The sequence below is a fragment of the Melanaphis sacchari genome, unplaced genomic scaffold (assembly GCF_002803265.2).
Source record: "Melanaphis sacchari strain LSU unplaced genomic scaffold, SCAv2.0 Contig55_pilon_pilon, whole genome shotgun sequence".
Taxonomy (NCBI): Eukaryota; Metazoa; Arthropoda; class Insecta; order Hemiptera; family Aphididae; genus Melanaphis; species Melanaphis sacchari.
The window spans coordinates 221,777-236,963 of NW_020271389.1; the positions used below are offsets into that span (position 1 = coordinate 221,777).

Genomic DNA, 15,187 nt, shown 5'->3' on the forward strand with positions numbered 1-15,187 from the left:
CCTTTTGAGTAGGTACTACTATACGGCAGCGATTAATTTTTAAATGTGTAAAACATACATGTATCCGCTCGCGCGGTTTTACGACCGTCAGACATCGAACACGTCACAAACGTCCGTCACGTCCGTCGTCTACCGATCAGTTTATACCTACATGGCTACATCAGCTGTACCTACAGGCAGTCAGCGAATCACGTACGTTTGTGTTACATCGCACTCAGCACTGCAATCCAAAATTCGAAGATCGGTGTATACCTACCTATTATACAAACATAATATAGCAAATATACCTGACGGGAAACGGCTACGCGATTTATATACAACACACTATTTATACATAATATGATAAATCATTTTGATCAATAATGGGAGACGTTTTTCCGTGCGCTGTGGCGCCTTTTCAGCTTTACAACGGATTGACTGTAAACAGGCTGATTTTTTACACCACACCGTTGTGCATATACGAGAATAAAATATCGAGTTTTCACTTTTCAAGACATTTTTTGACATTACATGAAACATATACGTATTTGGCACGAAATGTATAGGATTTCAAAGTTGTATGAAAATCTCGTGACAAAAGGAAAAACTCCTAGTTATTTCCAAAATATTTTCTTGGATTTTAGAGTTCTAAACATCTGCAGTATTACCAATATTATTTTTATTTTTTTACTTTTTTGAACAATATTACGTATTATTTTTCATCCATGGTATACTATTGCAATAATACTTTGTTTATAAACGTTTATTAGTTAAATACATCAATACATTTTAAAACATACTAAAATTATATAGAGGTAGTTATTTTTCTTATAATTTAATATTGATTACAATATTATATTTAAACAAAAAAATCATGTAATATCAATAAAATATTTTTAAAACGTCTTTAATTGGCTTTTTATCAATAATAAATTCAACGTTTTTAAATTTGGTTTCATTGGTAAAATGTAAAATACATAATAATATAATGTAATACGATTTACTTAACCAATTTCATTTATTTATTTTTTTTAATGCTTATAACTAAATTTGAATTATGCAAATTTGTCATGCTATTGAATTTACTTGAGTTGCAATAAGTTTATTTTAAATTGATATTTTATAAGTCTCTACAAACTTCACAACACTTGAAATAACTAATAACATATAATGCATTATATATTTACTATAAATATGGAATATATTTAACTTTCATTTTAGCCCCCGCAAATATTTTTCATAAATTACTACCCCTTAAAAACAACAGCCGTTACATCAAACAAATTTTCGAGAACACTGCAGTAACCCACGATTAATATTTTCTGTATCACTGAATCTTACAGCGCGTGTTTCCGAAGAAAGTTGTTTATATATTACCACTATTTTCTCGTGAAAACTTAAGAAATTCAGCTCAGTCAGTACGAACGCCATAAGAAACAGTCTGCCGTCATATTGAATTAGTAAACACCAATGACGACGCCTTACTGCACAGAGTTTCATTAAATCGGCTTTAACGCGATGTTATAAATATATATATATATATTACAAAAATAACGCCGGAAATCAATATAAATTCATGTAATGTATTATATTTGTTGTGCTTCAGTCGTGTTGTATTAGATATCTGTCTGAGAAGTATAACTTGTTCGGTATACTCATATTGCGTGTAATAGTATATTTTTCGCAGTATGTGTATGCTTACCGTGCTATACTCGTTTTTATTTCGGAGAAAAATAGATGTATTACCGTCGTGCGTGACGTTTATTAATAGACAATCAGGCGATCCGAATGAAAACGCGCATTTCATTCTATCCGCTCCGAATTCATATTTTGCGAGAAGGTTCAACTAAACCATTAAGGTAGTGACAAACGAACAAAAAAAAAACCTCTAAATGGCTAATTTTTTTTATGTTCCCCGAGTCGTTAAGCAACTAATCTGACAGCAATAACAAAAACCTGGATCTCCTTATTCGTGAACGTATACGCTTGTAGTACAATTTTTTTTTTTTTTTTTCCCAATGTCGTTATCTGATTTGCGGAACGTACGTGCGACTGTTTGAACACTACACAATAATAATATAATACACTCAGTTTGGTCGTGTCAAACCTGATTTTTTAACTTGTGCCAAAATATTGATTGGAAAAAAAAACTACGAAATAACATAGTTTCTGTCATTTTGAGACTCAGACAAGACCTATAACAATGTAAGGTCTACATGTATACAATATAATACATATCAAACAATCTCAATCTCAAATCTCGATTGATATCATGTTTTTTTTTTTTTTTCAATCGAATTAACCGAGCTAGAATCGAGTACCTATATACTTTTCAACTATGTTCAATCGAATTTCACCAACGTAATCTGATAGAGCGGTATGTACAAAATACTATAATTTATTTAGGTATACCCATTACACGTTATAATATAACACGACGTGCTAACCTCATCACTAGTCTATAATATGTATAGCACACTATTTTCCTACATTTCTATTTTTACTCTTATTACTCGCTTTATGCATGTATTGAACTTTAATCATTGAACGGATTTGTTATTTTAAATTTCAAATGGTCAGTGCGATGTGTTTGTTTACCCACGATTTTGACTGACGATCAGTTGCAGTGCTTTTCTCCTCGGCATTCGACTCATTAAGACCTTATTTATTTATCGCGACATATTTCGATCTATTTTCATCATTGATCCATTACTATTCCTGGTCAACAGTTACAACGGGCGTATGTAATTTGCACCAAAAACAACCCAAAAAAAAAAAAATATATGTAATTTGCGCCACATCTAAAATTGTATTTTGGTAATTTGCGCCACTTTTTTAGTTTGTAATTTGCGCCAAATAAAACTAAGTAAAAAGGCAATATGTAATCTGCGCCATCGTTTACCTACAAAAATTGTAATTTGCGCCACAGTTCACAAAATTCACAAAACGAACTCCATGTATATTAAATAAGTAAATTTTCGTTTAGTAATAAAACATATAAAAATCTGATATATAAAAAATGATAATATGCTGAAACATTTTAATTTTAATAAATAAAAAAAAAAAATAATTGTAAATAAATGAATAAATATAAAGTTTCGTTTAGTATGTAAAATTTTCGTTTAGTAATAAAACTTATAAAAATCTGATAGGTATATAAAAAATGATAATATGCTGAAACATTTTAATTTTAATAAATAAAAAAAAAAAATAATTGTAAATAAATGTATAAATTTAAAGTTTCTTAAGTATGTACAATTTTCGTAGTATAACATATAATTTTTGAAATAAAATACCTAGCTACTTATAATACTTAGCTTACTCACGTTTTTTTTATATTTATAGCTTAATGACGAAACTAAGCCTTTTCTGTCAATTTTATTTTGTCTGTAGTCTTCATATATTTGTTGAAAAGTTTCCAAACGAATTTTATTTTTAGTAGAATTTCGTTTTTTAAGATGTATACTTTTAATTTTAATCAATGTTTCGGTTTGAAATCCTTTCAGTACATCCAAAAAGTGGTAAATAGTAGGATGTGGGTGATAGAACTCGGAATTGAAACGTGAATGATATGATTCGCAAGCATTAGTAGTGAGAGATAGTGACGCGATATTCGCAGCCCAAATTATTGGTGGAAATTTAGCCTCTTCACAGATATATGTGTCAACTAAATAATCGGTATATTTTTGAAATCTTATGTCATTAGGAATCGATGACATAAAATCTTCAATAAAACAGTTACTGACTTCATTTGGAGAAATAAATGGCAACCCAAATGTATGGTTTAGCCACTTGCTTTCTTCTGTTTTATTGTTTTGATATACGTTGGATAATCCTAATTCCTGAATTTTTCTATACCACGACTGAGTTAGGTGAAATCTACAACCAAATATTTTAGTGTCATCCCAGACTTGTCTCAATGCTACATGAATTGCTTCTTCAAAATCAGATATAAATAAATTTGGTTTTAGAGAAAGTTCACGTGCATTACACAAATGTATGATATTTTTAAATAAATTTACGTAAGTTGAAGTTTTTTTGTCTGGAAGTAATGCAAATAATAGTGGTATATAATGATCATTGCATAAACCATGCAAAGAAAACAATTGCGTAAATAACTTGGGACAATATTCAAAAGTTCCATCCATATATATAATCTCAGATTCGCATAGAACTTTTAAATTTGTGTCACATGAAAATATTATTATATGACAGTTCGGATCATTTATTAATAAAAATTGCTCATTGAGGTCCGTTTTCAAATTTAAATTGCTTATACTATTTTGCAATTCTTCCATTGTTTTAGGTAATGGTGGCACCATTTTTCTACGGGCGTTATAAATATTACGTCGAACTAGTGATATATCATCAGTAGTGATAGTTTGTAAATTAGATATATTTTCAGAAATTTCAGTTCGTAATATCTTACTTGGTTTAGTATACAGATTTTCCACAGCTTTTCTCTTACATCCGTTTGAAAACATTTTTCTGTCTATACTTGGTTGATCATGCCCGTTATGTTCATTTACAATTTCAACTATTTCTACAATATTTTCTATAGAAGTATACACTTTTGCAGTGCAAGTTCTGACAGTACAACGCCATCGTACTGAAGCATTTTTCGATTCATGCACTTTGCGATACGTAAAATTTGAAAATAATAATAAATCTTTACCTCTGGTGCTTTTAATAATTTCACCAATATTTGTACTATTTTCCATTACTTATATTTTTATAAAATTTTAAAATAAAATAAATAACATGAACGCACACGCGATTTATATCGGACTAATTGTAAATATCACGATTCGCGACATTGCTGTTCAATATTAACAATATGTAACAATAGATTGAAAATTTTCGTTAGATTAGACGTAATCTAATAGAGATGATATGTCTATTATCAGTAGAACACAACAATATTATATTGGATACACGTCGATACGTATTATTGACTATTGTATATCCTATGTGATTATTTCAGTAAATTTATCTGGTAAATTCCAGCAATACTGAAGTTAAAAGTGTGGCGCAAATTACATATTCCTTTTCGTTTTCTGTCGTGGCGCAAATTACCAAAATTAATTTGTATATGTGGCGCAAAATACATGTTATGTTTTTATATTTTGGCGCAAATTACATACGTCCTTAAATGTACCTTTTGATGGCGCAAATTACAGGTAATTAAAATGGCGCAAAATCTGCTGACCTGTAGTTTTTTTTTTAAATTCTCATTGATTCTAAAATTGGAGATAAAAAAAAAAACAAAAAAAAAAAAAACTAACAACTTTTACGTACAACTCACGATTTCCGATTGGGCAGTATTATTATATTTATGAACTGTACATGCAATACGATACTAACCTACAGCTACAACGACGGGCACGCGTTTCTATTGCAGCAATAGGCGCTGCGAATGGAAAAAAAATCTCTATTTTAATACAGTTTATAAATTTTTAAGTTGGAATAGTTGCTATAGCGTACTGAAAATTTGTGCTCGGCAGTGGTGTTTAGTTAGCGACGCAACATTGCAATTTTACTGTAAATATATATTTCAATAAGTTCCTATATCTATATAGGGTTGTAAACTAATTTTTACAAACAATTACATTTTCTTATTCATTACTTTTCTAACTGTTTTTATCGTGTGACAGTCGCTAAGCACGGTAGTGCGTATTAAATCAAAAGTAGCGACTTCCAAACACTGTTTCGATATCGCGTGTGTACAAGGTCTGATCGTCTGTCACGAATCGCTGCGCGCCGTGTACAAAACAGACGAAAAAAGAACAGACGATGTTATTATTACTATACATGTACGTATATATGACATATTGTATTGTGTTATACGATTCAACATCAACCGCCTCTTCTCCAAAGACGTATTACTGCGAACGGCGTTCCATTTTATATAATATACACCGAGCGTTCGGGAGAGCTTATAATATATACGCGCCCAATGCTCGGGGGATGATGGTTTTCGACGAGGGGTTGTCCGAGTCATTATTGTTATTATTATCATCACTATTCACTGTACACATTGACGCCCCGTCCCTATTTTTAATAAACGCTCCACCGCCGCCGATCTCGTGAATATCGCGATTACTGTATATACACAGTGTACGCGTGTATGATGTATATACGATCACTCGGCTGCAGCTTTCCGTCTACCCCGGTTAAGTCCCACAAGCGGCGATGTCAAGTAGCTAGGGATAATGTGCCCGTACGGGCTAAATATAAATTTATATATATATATGTATATACATGTGTGCGTGAGTGTGTGTATGAAATTGACTCTTATCTAGCCCGCGTTCGATTGAATAACGTGAAGGGTAAGGGGTCAAAAGTCGCGTATATATTATGCTCTCGGCTTCCGGAAGGACTTTTAAGCAAGTGATTCGCGGTGGGTTACGGCAACAGCTCCTATTATAATAATATGTTAAAACACTTATACCTTAACGGCTTAACATATATAATACATAGAATTCGTACATAGAATCGTACATAATGTTTAATAATTCATTTTTCAATTAAGGGGAATTAGTGCGTCTGAAAATCCAAACATTGATTATTATTTGTTTTTTTACGTGAATGTTTTAAGTATTATTCCGAAACAAGCTGTCGGATATTGTTTAAGTATAAACAACTAATATAACGTATTTATAAATACATTATTTATTTATTAATAATTATAATAATATTACTAGATGTTATTAAGTTGTTGTAACTTATAATTCAATGTCGAGGTTTAAGTATAATTACAACAGAACAGCGCAATATAGTACGTTTGTGATATAAATAGTTATATCTAAATATGTTTAAAATCACATTGTACATTATAATATATAGTAAATAATAATTCAATGTAATGGAAAAAAGTTTCAAGCCCCACAACAAATATTTATTTATTTTTTAAATTGCCTACAAAATAGGACTAAAAACGGTAATTTTTGATTAACTATCTACCTATTTTTGTATAAATTTAATTTTCAGTGTTTATATTTCTATAAAAATAAATAAATTATGGCATATACGAGTATATTTTTGATATTTCTAATAGCAGTAAGACTAACCTATAAAGAATCTTGTACTAAATTTAAAGTTTTTTGATAACAAAAAAACATTTTAGCATTCATCAACTGAGAAAATATACGTATGCAATTTACACCTATTTTTTAAATATACATATAATTTACACACCCGAGGAAATACATATAATGATATATTTCTTTGAAGTAAAATAATTAACTAATGGAAGTAAATGCAGTGCTATAGTAAAATATTATTTGGAAATTTAGAATTATTATTATGCGTAAGTATTTATCAAGTATTTATTATATTTATTAAATACGTTAATACGTTATGGTGGTAAACTATTGTATAATGCATATTATGTGTATTCACGATTGATCAATATGAAAATGATTAATATTGACAGCATACGAACGGAAAATTTTTAAAAATTAGTTAATTTAAATTATATCCTATGGGTGTGTGTGCATACCGTTCAGTGAAAATCAAAAATCGCTGGCTCATCATCCATTCAATTTGGAAGCGGCGTGAATGTGTGATAGTGATAGCGTGGAAGATAATATTATTATGATGCAAATCATACAATATCGTAATATTAAATAATAATTAATATATACGTTAGCTATGGGACATGAATATCGACATAAAATACTAGGCTTGCAGAATTCGCAGAAAGCAATGAAAATGATTTTCAAATTTTAATTGTATTTATCTCCATATTAAATAATAATATTTATTTACTATATTTTATCAAGCCAATTGAAATGCAAACTATTTGAATGTCAATTAATTAACTTATCTAAGTTATATTCTGTCACATTTTGTTGAAATCATTGTACTCTGATACAAAAAGATCGTTTAAAATGAAGTTCAAATTCCTGCTGGACAATTAATATAATAACAAAATCTTCGACTTCTTGGAGATCAGTAAACGCACCTTTCAAAATCAACCGAAAATGAACACAATGTTTTTACACGATAGAATCGATAGATAATTATTCTATTAGCTATTTGTATTTTTTTTAAATGCTTAATTTTCACTAAACATTTAGATTACTATTTTCTAGACATGATAAAAAAAAAATCTCTGAGGTTTAAATATTTTCACTGTAAGGTAGTGTGTTTTATTATACACAATACAATTTTCAAAATACTCAGATTAATCTTAAACTTTTTATACTACCAAACCATTTATAGTGTAGTACATTAATATTAACTTTTAAGTTATATGTGATATGTTTATAAAAATTTTTTCAGTCTACCAATTTCAGAAAATATTAGGTAGTAATAATGTAACATAAAAATAAAATCTAGACGAACGTTGATCGATCTATCTCCTAATCGTTTTTTTGGTTAACTATTTACTTATTGTGAATATTTCTAGTAAAGTTTGCTAAAATCTATTAGTTACGATTTTACGAGGAACCTACGTATTCAAAATCTATTATACCTACAGCAGAGCGACTTCCCATTTATTTTATTTAAATAATAAAACGTGTGTATGAGTATGCGTATAAAAAAATGTTTTAAGCATTCCAATTGTTTGTTTCACAGTTGACATGATACAATTTTCTAGTACCTAAAAAAGTTTACGTTTTATAAAGCATTATAACGTTATAATGAATATATACATATTAAAGCGAAAAAATAAAAACAAAAAATAAATAAATAAAATATGAAATGCATTTCCTGTTTTGAAATACCAACCTCGGTGTTCTTGGCTACAGCAGATGTTTCACCATAACGTCTTGGACACTACACAAATTAAATCGTTTTACTGAATTAATAATAAGCATGCCGGGTCGAGTTTCTGACAATTTAATTACGTTAAGGTGACACACTTGTAACACTTTTGTGTACCATTAAACCGTAGCAGTTCTAACCCCTTTTTTTTCCTCTCCTGGTTCTCGTATAATAAACACCTTTAGTAACCGATAAAGTCTTAACAGATTGTAAACACGATCATGAATATTTCCGGTTGTCCGCCCGAAAATTATACTCGTCTTACAGTGCCTATGACGAACAGTCATAACATACATGGCGTGCAATATAATATATGTATAGTACACACACATAAACACCCTGTAATAATAATTACAGTTTCAGTTTCGTTTAATATCATATCACCGCGTATCATGACGTACGTCATATACATAACGCATATTATTATTATACAACCTATATAGAGTAGGTCATTAACACATTATTATAATACAGTGTGTATAATAATAGGTAGGTAAGATTACAATTTGCGACAACCGGCAATTATACATTAATATGGTAATATTTTTATAGCGACAAGCAATTGACGGAAACACGCTTGACGGCCGTTACACGTACACCACAATACAAATGAACATACTCTGAGACGATCCGTCATAATGTAATACGTACCTGTAGTATAATGTATATATAGTTTTAGAAGTCGCGAGTCCACCACTGCGGTGCAGGTAGGCGTAAACTGAATGTAACAAGTACCTATAACAGACTTAGGTTTTTTTTTCCGGTCTGTATTTTAGTTATAACTTAAATGTAACACATAATTGGTACCTCTGTATTATTAACGACATTATTTTTATTAAAATAAAAACGAATTGAACCTTTTTAATGCATCATATTATCAACTGGGAAGTAAAAAAAAAAGAAAAAAGTTTTTCAGACAAAGCAAAATTTTCGACAACGAATGTATTTCTCAAATCTTGGTTTAAACTTTTTAAGGATAAATTTATTTATCAGATAATAATTAATGTAAATGAAGAACTTTTAAGAGTACGAATTCGATGTTGTACAGATGATAAATTCTTAATTACATTAAGTTATAAACAGGATTTAAGTTTAAATTTTAGCAAGAATAGGTATTTTAAAAAAATATAGCGTTAATTTAATGGTTAATTTAATTTTAATATTCTAACATTTTTGAAAGACTAGTAAATAGTTACAACACTTAAATTTTATTGATAATATAATACCTATATTATATCGATGTAGTTGACCCTCCTTATGCAAAATGTTGGGTTAGTTAAATATTATAACTATATAGTTTAAGGGACTCAAATAAAATAAAGACACTTTTGAATTAAAAACCATAGTTTCTAGAAAAAAGAATATTATTTTACAATAATCATAATAATATAAAGTGCTTTTAAAATACCAACAAAGCATTATAAATAAACATACATGCAAATTACGATTAATGTGATATTTAGAACCGATTATATAATGTTGATTTTTTCTTTTAAAAATCCATATATTATTAAGTTTAAGTTTAATTATTATTTTTACCAGGTATTTAATTAAGGTTAATGTAGGCGTATAAATTCTGTAAAATAAATTTTAATTAACAGAATACGATTAACATTATTACGTAATATTCTCTTTTGTCGGTATAGTTATGCGTATTAATTTATGATGAATGTATAGATATAATTCCTGGAAAGGAAAACACGCTAATAAAAAGAAGTAAGAACATTTATTATCCACACATTCTGTTCATGTGATAACTGTTATAAATGTACTACTTCTTATATTTTTATCGATTTTAAAACATTTATGAAAATAAAACATAGCAATAAACGTGAATTTTTTCAACTGTACACATTTAATCGATATTGCAGTTTTTACTTTTTTTTTTCTATTCATAACCATCTCAGTGCGAAATTTGCATCCAACAATGTAAAAGTTTATGTTGTAAGATTTCCCAATTTGCACTCGACCTACTTGCACCCTATAAATACTAATATTACCTATACTAAAGACCACTGACTTGTCGTTTATAATTTTAATATATATTATAATAATAATCATACGACGTACTATTAATGTAAATATATATGTTAAGGTATACAACAAATATTGTGTTTAAAATCAGTTTTAAATTCGTATTTTTTAAGGTCAGAGCTGGAGCGTGCAAGTATTCGAGATCAATTTCACTGTAAAATGGCATTAGGCTGATATTTGATAACACTATAGTGGGCAAAACGCGATCAATTAAATCGAAGTGTCCAATTACCACGTCGGTTTATAGAGCCACAATTTTAAAACTTTTTGTGCGAGGAGTTTGGCATACGTACTGACGTGGTACCTATATAATATTAATGAGCATGTCAATTTACAATAAACGCAACAAACTATGATGAATTATTTGTTGTAAGTACACACCGCGACACGTTTAGACAGCTTTATTTGACTATTTTTTGGTAACCTGCAGAATATGACATTAATTGTTGTCATTTTAACAAATTCGTTATGGAAAATGTATATTAGATTGTTATATTGAGCCGGTAGATAGCTGTACTGTACAGTCGACGAGAACTAAGACATTATAGTTTCTAGTTTCTACAATGTATATTATTAGACATTTGTATTGATGAAAAACGTTGTTGTTATAACATTTTTAATATGACACCGATGCTGGTGCTACGGTGAAATCGACGCGGCGCGCCAACTGACGCGAACGGACGTGTTTCGCAGCGGACGAAATAAAACAATAACGAAACCGATATTATAGACTTTATTACTGCGCTATGTATGTGCTTCTGTGTCCGTCGAACCACTATATATAAATAAATAAATAAATATATATGTGTGTGTGTGTGTGTGTGTGTAATATATTATATATAGTACCGCACGATGGTTCTATTTTCCCTGTAATACATTGTTTTTGCGGTTTTATGATCAGAAGCTATACCGCTATAATATTATACAGGTACGTGATCAGAAATCGGAAGTATATAGCAATGTCCGTTTCTTATAATTTTATCCTCCTCCATAATACACTCGTTGCGTCGTCTCACGCGTATCGGCAGCCGTTCATCTGCTGGTGCAGGTTCTTCCCCTTTAAGACACTCTCTCTTTGTCACGTCGGCCACACGAAACCAATACATATACACTATAGCCAATACATACATACATACATACACACACACATATATATATATATAAATGCGTGTGTTTGTGTGTTGTGTATGTGAACGCGTATACTAAAGTCTGCAATGAAAACCATGGTTGCCAACTGAAGCGTTACATATTATTTATATATTTATATTTTTGTATTATGTGTGTGTTTTGGGAACACGTTTCAAACGCCTAATATTATAAACTATTAAAAGCTCTACGAATTTTTGCATTTATAATTCGTTTTATATGCTCCTCAAAGTCTAGAACAAACTCCTAGACACAATGTGATTCACTTTTTACAATTTTATTTACTTCATAATATTATAATAATTATACATTAATGAACAATAAAATATATACCTATTAGTGACTATAGAGTTTTACAATTTTTCCATATTTATTGATCATGATTCATGATCTTATTTCTCTTCGAAATAAATATCTCTAAACCATACGTTATATCATATAATATTATAAAATTTAAATTAATAATTCAATCAGCGCTTTCAGCGTTGCAGGCCTTCAGAGCATTATACTGTTATGTCGCATAACCTATCCGATCATAATAAAGTCATTTTGAATACTATTAAGACTCAGTAGTAATTAAGTGATGAGGTACCTAACCTATTTCCGTATTGGTGTGCTAAATGACCAATGAGTGTCCGAAATCCATGTACTCCGTAGTGGCCAAAGAATGGATATCGTTTTTGTAGGCCGAAATTTATGACAAGACCGTCTTTGACGTTTTTACATTGAAAATTCTTGAGGACAACGTACACGGGACAGAATGCCTACGTGTATCTAATCAGAATCGCGTACGATGTGACACGTCGTTCACGTTGCACGCGACGCGAATAAACGAAAAGCCTCGGGCGCCATTTCCTCTGCACTGCATATTGTATTGTGTTGTACAAACACACACACACATATATATTTATATATATATATATCATTATAGAGTATACGAAACAACCATATAATATACGTTCGTTTTACTGAGTGATTTATGGTGTTTTAATTCATCGCAGAGAAAAAAAAAACATTATAATAATAACGAAGTTCGCGTGACACTGCTCGTAGAACTTGTGTGTCGCGAATAAAATTTGTTTTATATGTTTCGGTTGTTGTTCGCTACAGTCGTATACCCGTAGGTACACAGGTATTCGGCGGCCGATCGAACGATAATGCACTCGGAACAGACGGATTTTTTTTTTTTTCCATTTGGTTTTGTATGGCCCAACCTTGTTGAATAAATATTGACGTGGCACCGGTCATTTAAGCTGGAATCGACGATGAAAATATATATTGTCGTTCAGCCGTTGTTATGTGGCGCGGTATTAAAAGCCTGTCGCTAATTTAATTTTATCTATCACATAATGAAATGTCTCGGTCTTAACACGTCCCATCGCGCGTGTTCTCAGTTGCTGAACCGTATATGTATAGCGTAACATACGGTGCGCATAAAATCGTTTATTATAATATAAATTACACATACACATATAAAAACACACGTACATTTAATACAACATAATGCCTATTGCTGTAGCTAGTATACCCGTATATACGAGTACCGTGTTATATAGGTACTGCGCGACAGTGTTTGTAAATAATTTCGTCTCGGCGAGCTGCGCGTCGTTAAATCGACACATTTCAATTTGTCGGTGTGATGCAGTGCACGTTGGCGAGCGCACAAGATTATATCACAAGGGTCTACAACGTATAGGTATATGTGCATAAAAAATAATATATACACACGCTAATTTATGTCGGTTATTAATACGGTGATTTTATTTGTTATATGGACCTCTCTTCCCCTCCCACACACACACACACACACATAAATACGCTTTGTTATGTGTATATATTATATATATATATATATGTATAACGGCTTTTAACGGGCGACACTGCAACCGGACAGAATCGTGTTTGGACACGACGTCTCCCCGCGGGGCGCACAGCGCGTTATAATATAATAATATATTATTCGTATATTATCCTTCTCGCATCCTCGTCCTCGCCGTGTACGTGTATCGTTGTTTCTTCGCGAGGCACACGGTGTGCGATATAATAATATAATATTAAGCTGCTATCGAAGCAGTTAAAATACAAAGCGTACGTTGGGTGGCATGAAAAAAAAAAAAAAAAAAACATTCGCAAAACGCGAACTGCAGTGTTGACGACACGTCGTCAGTCGGAGGAAATCTTCGTCGCTGCGGCGTGCCACTATCGGACCCGTGAACCTGCAACTATATACCGCCACCGCCCTGGGTTCACCGAGAGAATCGAATTCGAGACGATGTCGTCATAACTACGACGGAATTCGTGGCGGTCGTAGAAAAAAAAACCTCGCATTGGCGGCATGCGGAGTGGAGTGAAAACGCATTACTACTGTTGCGGATCCGATTGCCGGAATCGGGACAAAACAAAATTTCGTCGATTTTTCACGCACGCACGTCCGACGGTATATACGTCGAAGAAACGCGCTCCGGGTTGGCGACATCCGATGGCGCGCGTATTATACGTAGGTACACGGGAAGGCAGCGCGATGTACCTATCTATATACACTCTCTTCCGGATCGCATAGATTAATCGTCTCGCGGATAACGATCGCGCGCGGCTGCAGAGGAGGAGAAAATCCTATTACACAGATCGCAAGCGCATCCGCTCTGCGCGGATAGGTGTCCGGGCGGCCGAGGAACTGCAGTGTCGCGGGCAAGCTGCGGGGACGATCACATTATAAAGAAGGGAATCGACTAACGGCCGTCTGTATAATACAATATAATATACTTTATATATATATATAGTGTGTACGCCCAGAGCGACGGGCCGAAGATTCGGTCCGATTTATTGTAAATAAATTGCAATAATAGCCGCGCGCCGAGTAAGATCAGCTATTAAGCTAAGCCGATAAACGCGATAAATTATCGCGGTCGGTTATCGCGCATCTTTGTTTTAATTATTTACTTATTTAACGGCGTGTCGTTATTTTCAGTCTCCGTCATCATTATCATCGGCCCCGAAAGAATAATAGACGACCGTTTACCGATTATAATATATATATATATATATACATATTGTTTATACGCTCGTCGCCAGTGTGGATTGGTGGCGTTTAAATCGCTTAGAGCGCTGTAAATCAACAGATCTGATAATAGCCAGCCAGTAACCGCAGTTTTTTAACCCGACACGACCTCCTGGACAATAATATGGTATAATATTATTATGATGTGTTTTAGTAGGTATATAAAAAGTTCAAACTATTATTAAACGAATTAAACGG

At 31.8% G+C, this 15,187-nt stretch overlaps 1 protein-coding gene across 1 annotated transcript; it reads right to left on the reverse strand.

Annotated features, from left to right (window-relative positions):
- Positions 1-1,086: 1,086 nt before the first annotated feature.
- Positions 1,087-5,173, reverse strand: LOC112599814. The gene is made up of 2 exons (XM_025346873.1): positions 3,446-5,173; positions 1,087-1,136 (listed from the first exon to the last, which is right to left on the reverse strand). The coding sequence occupies exons 1-2, from the start codon at positions 4,698-4,700 to the stop codon at positions 1,087-1,089; spliced, it is 1,305 nt and encodes a 434-aa protein (XP_025202658.1). The 5' UTR covers positions 4,701-5,173.
- Between the last annotated feature and the right edge of the window lie 10,014 nt (positions 5,174-15,187).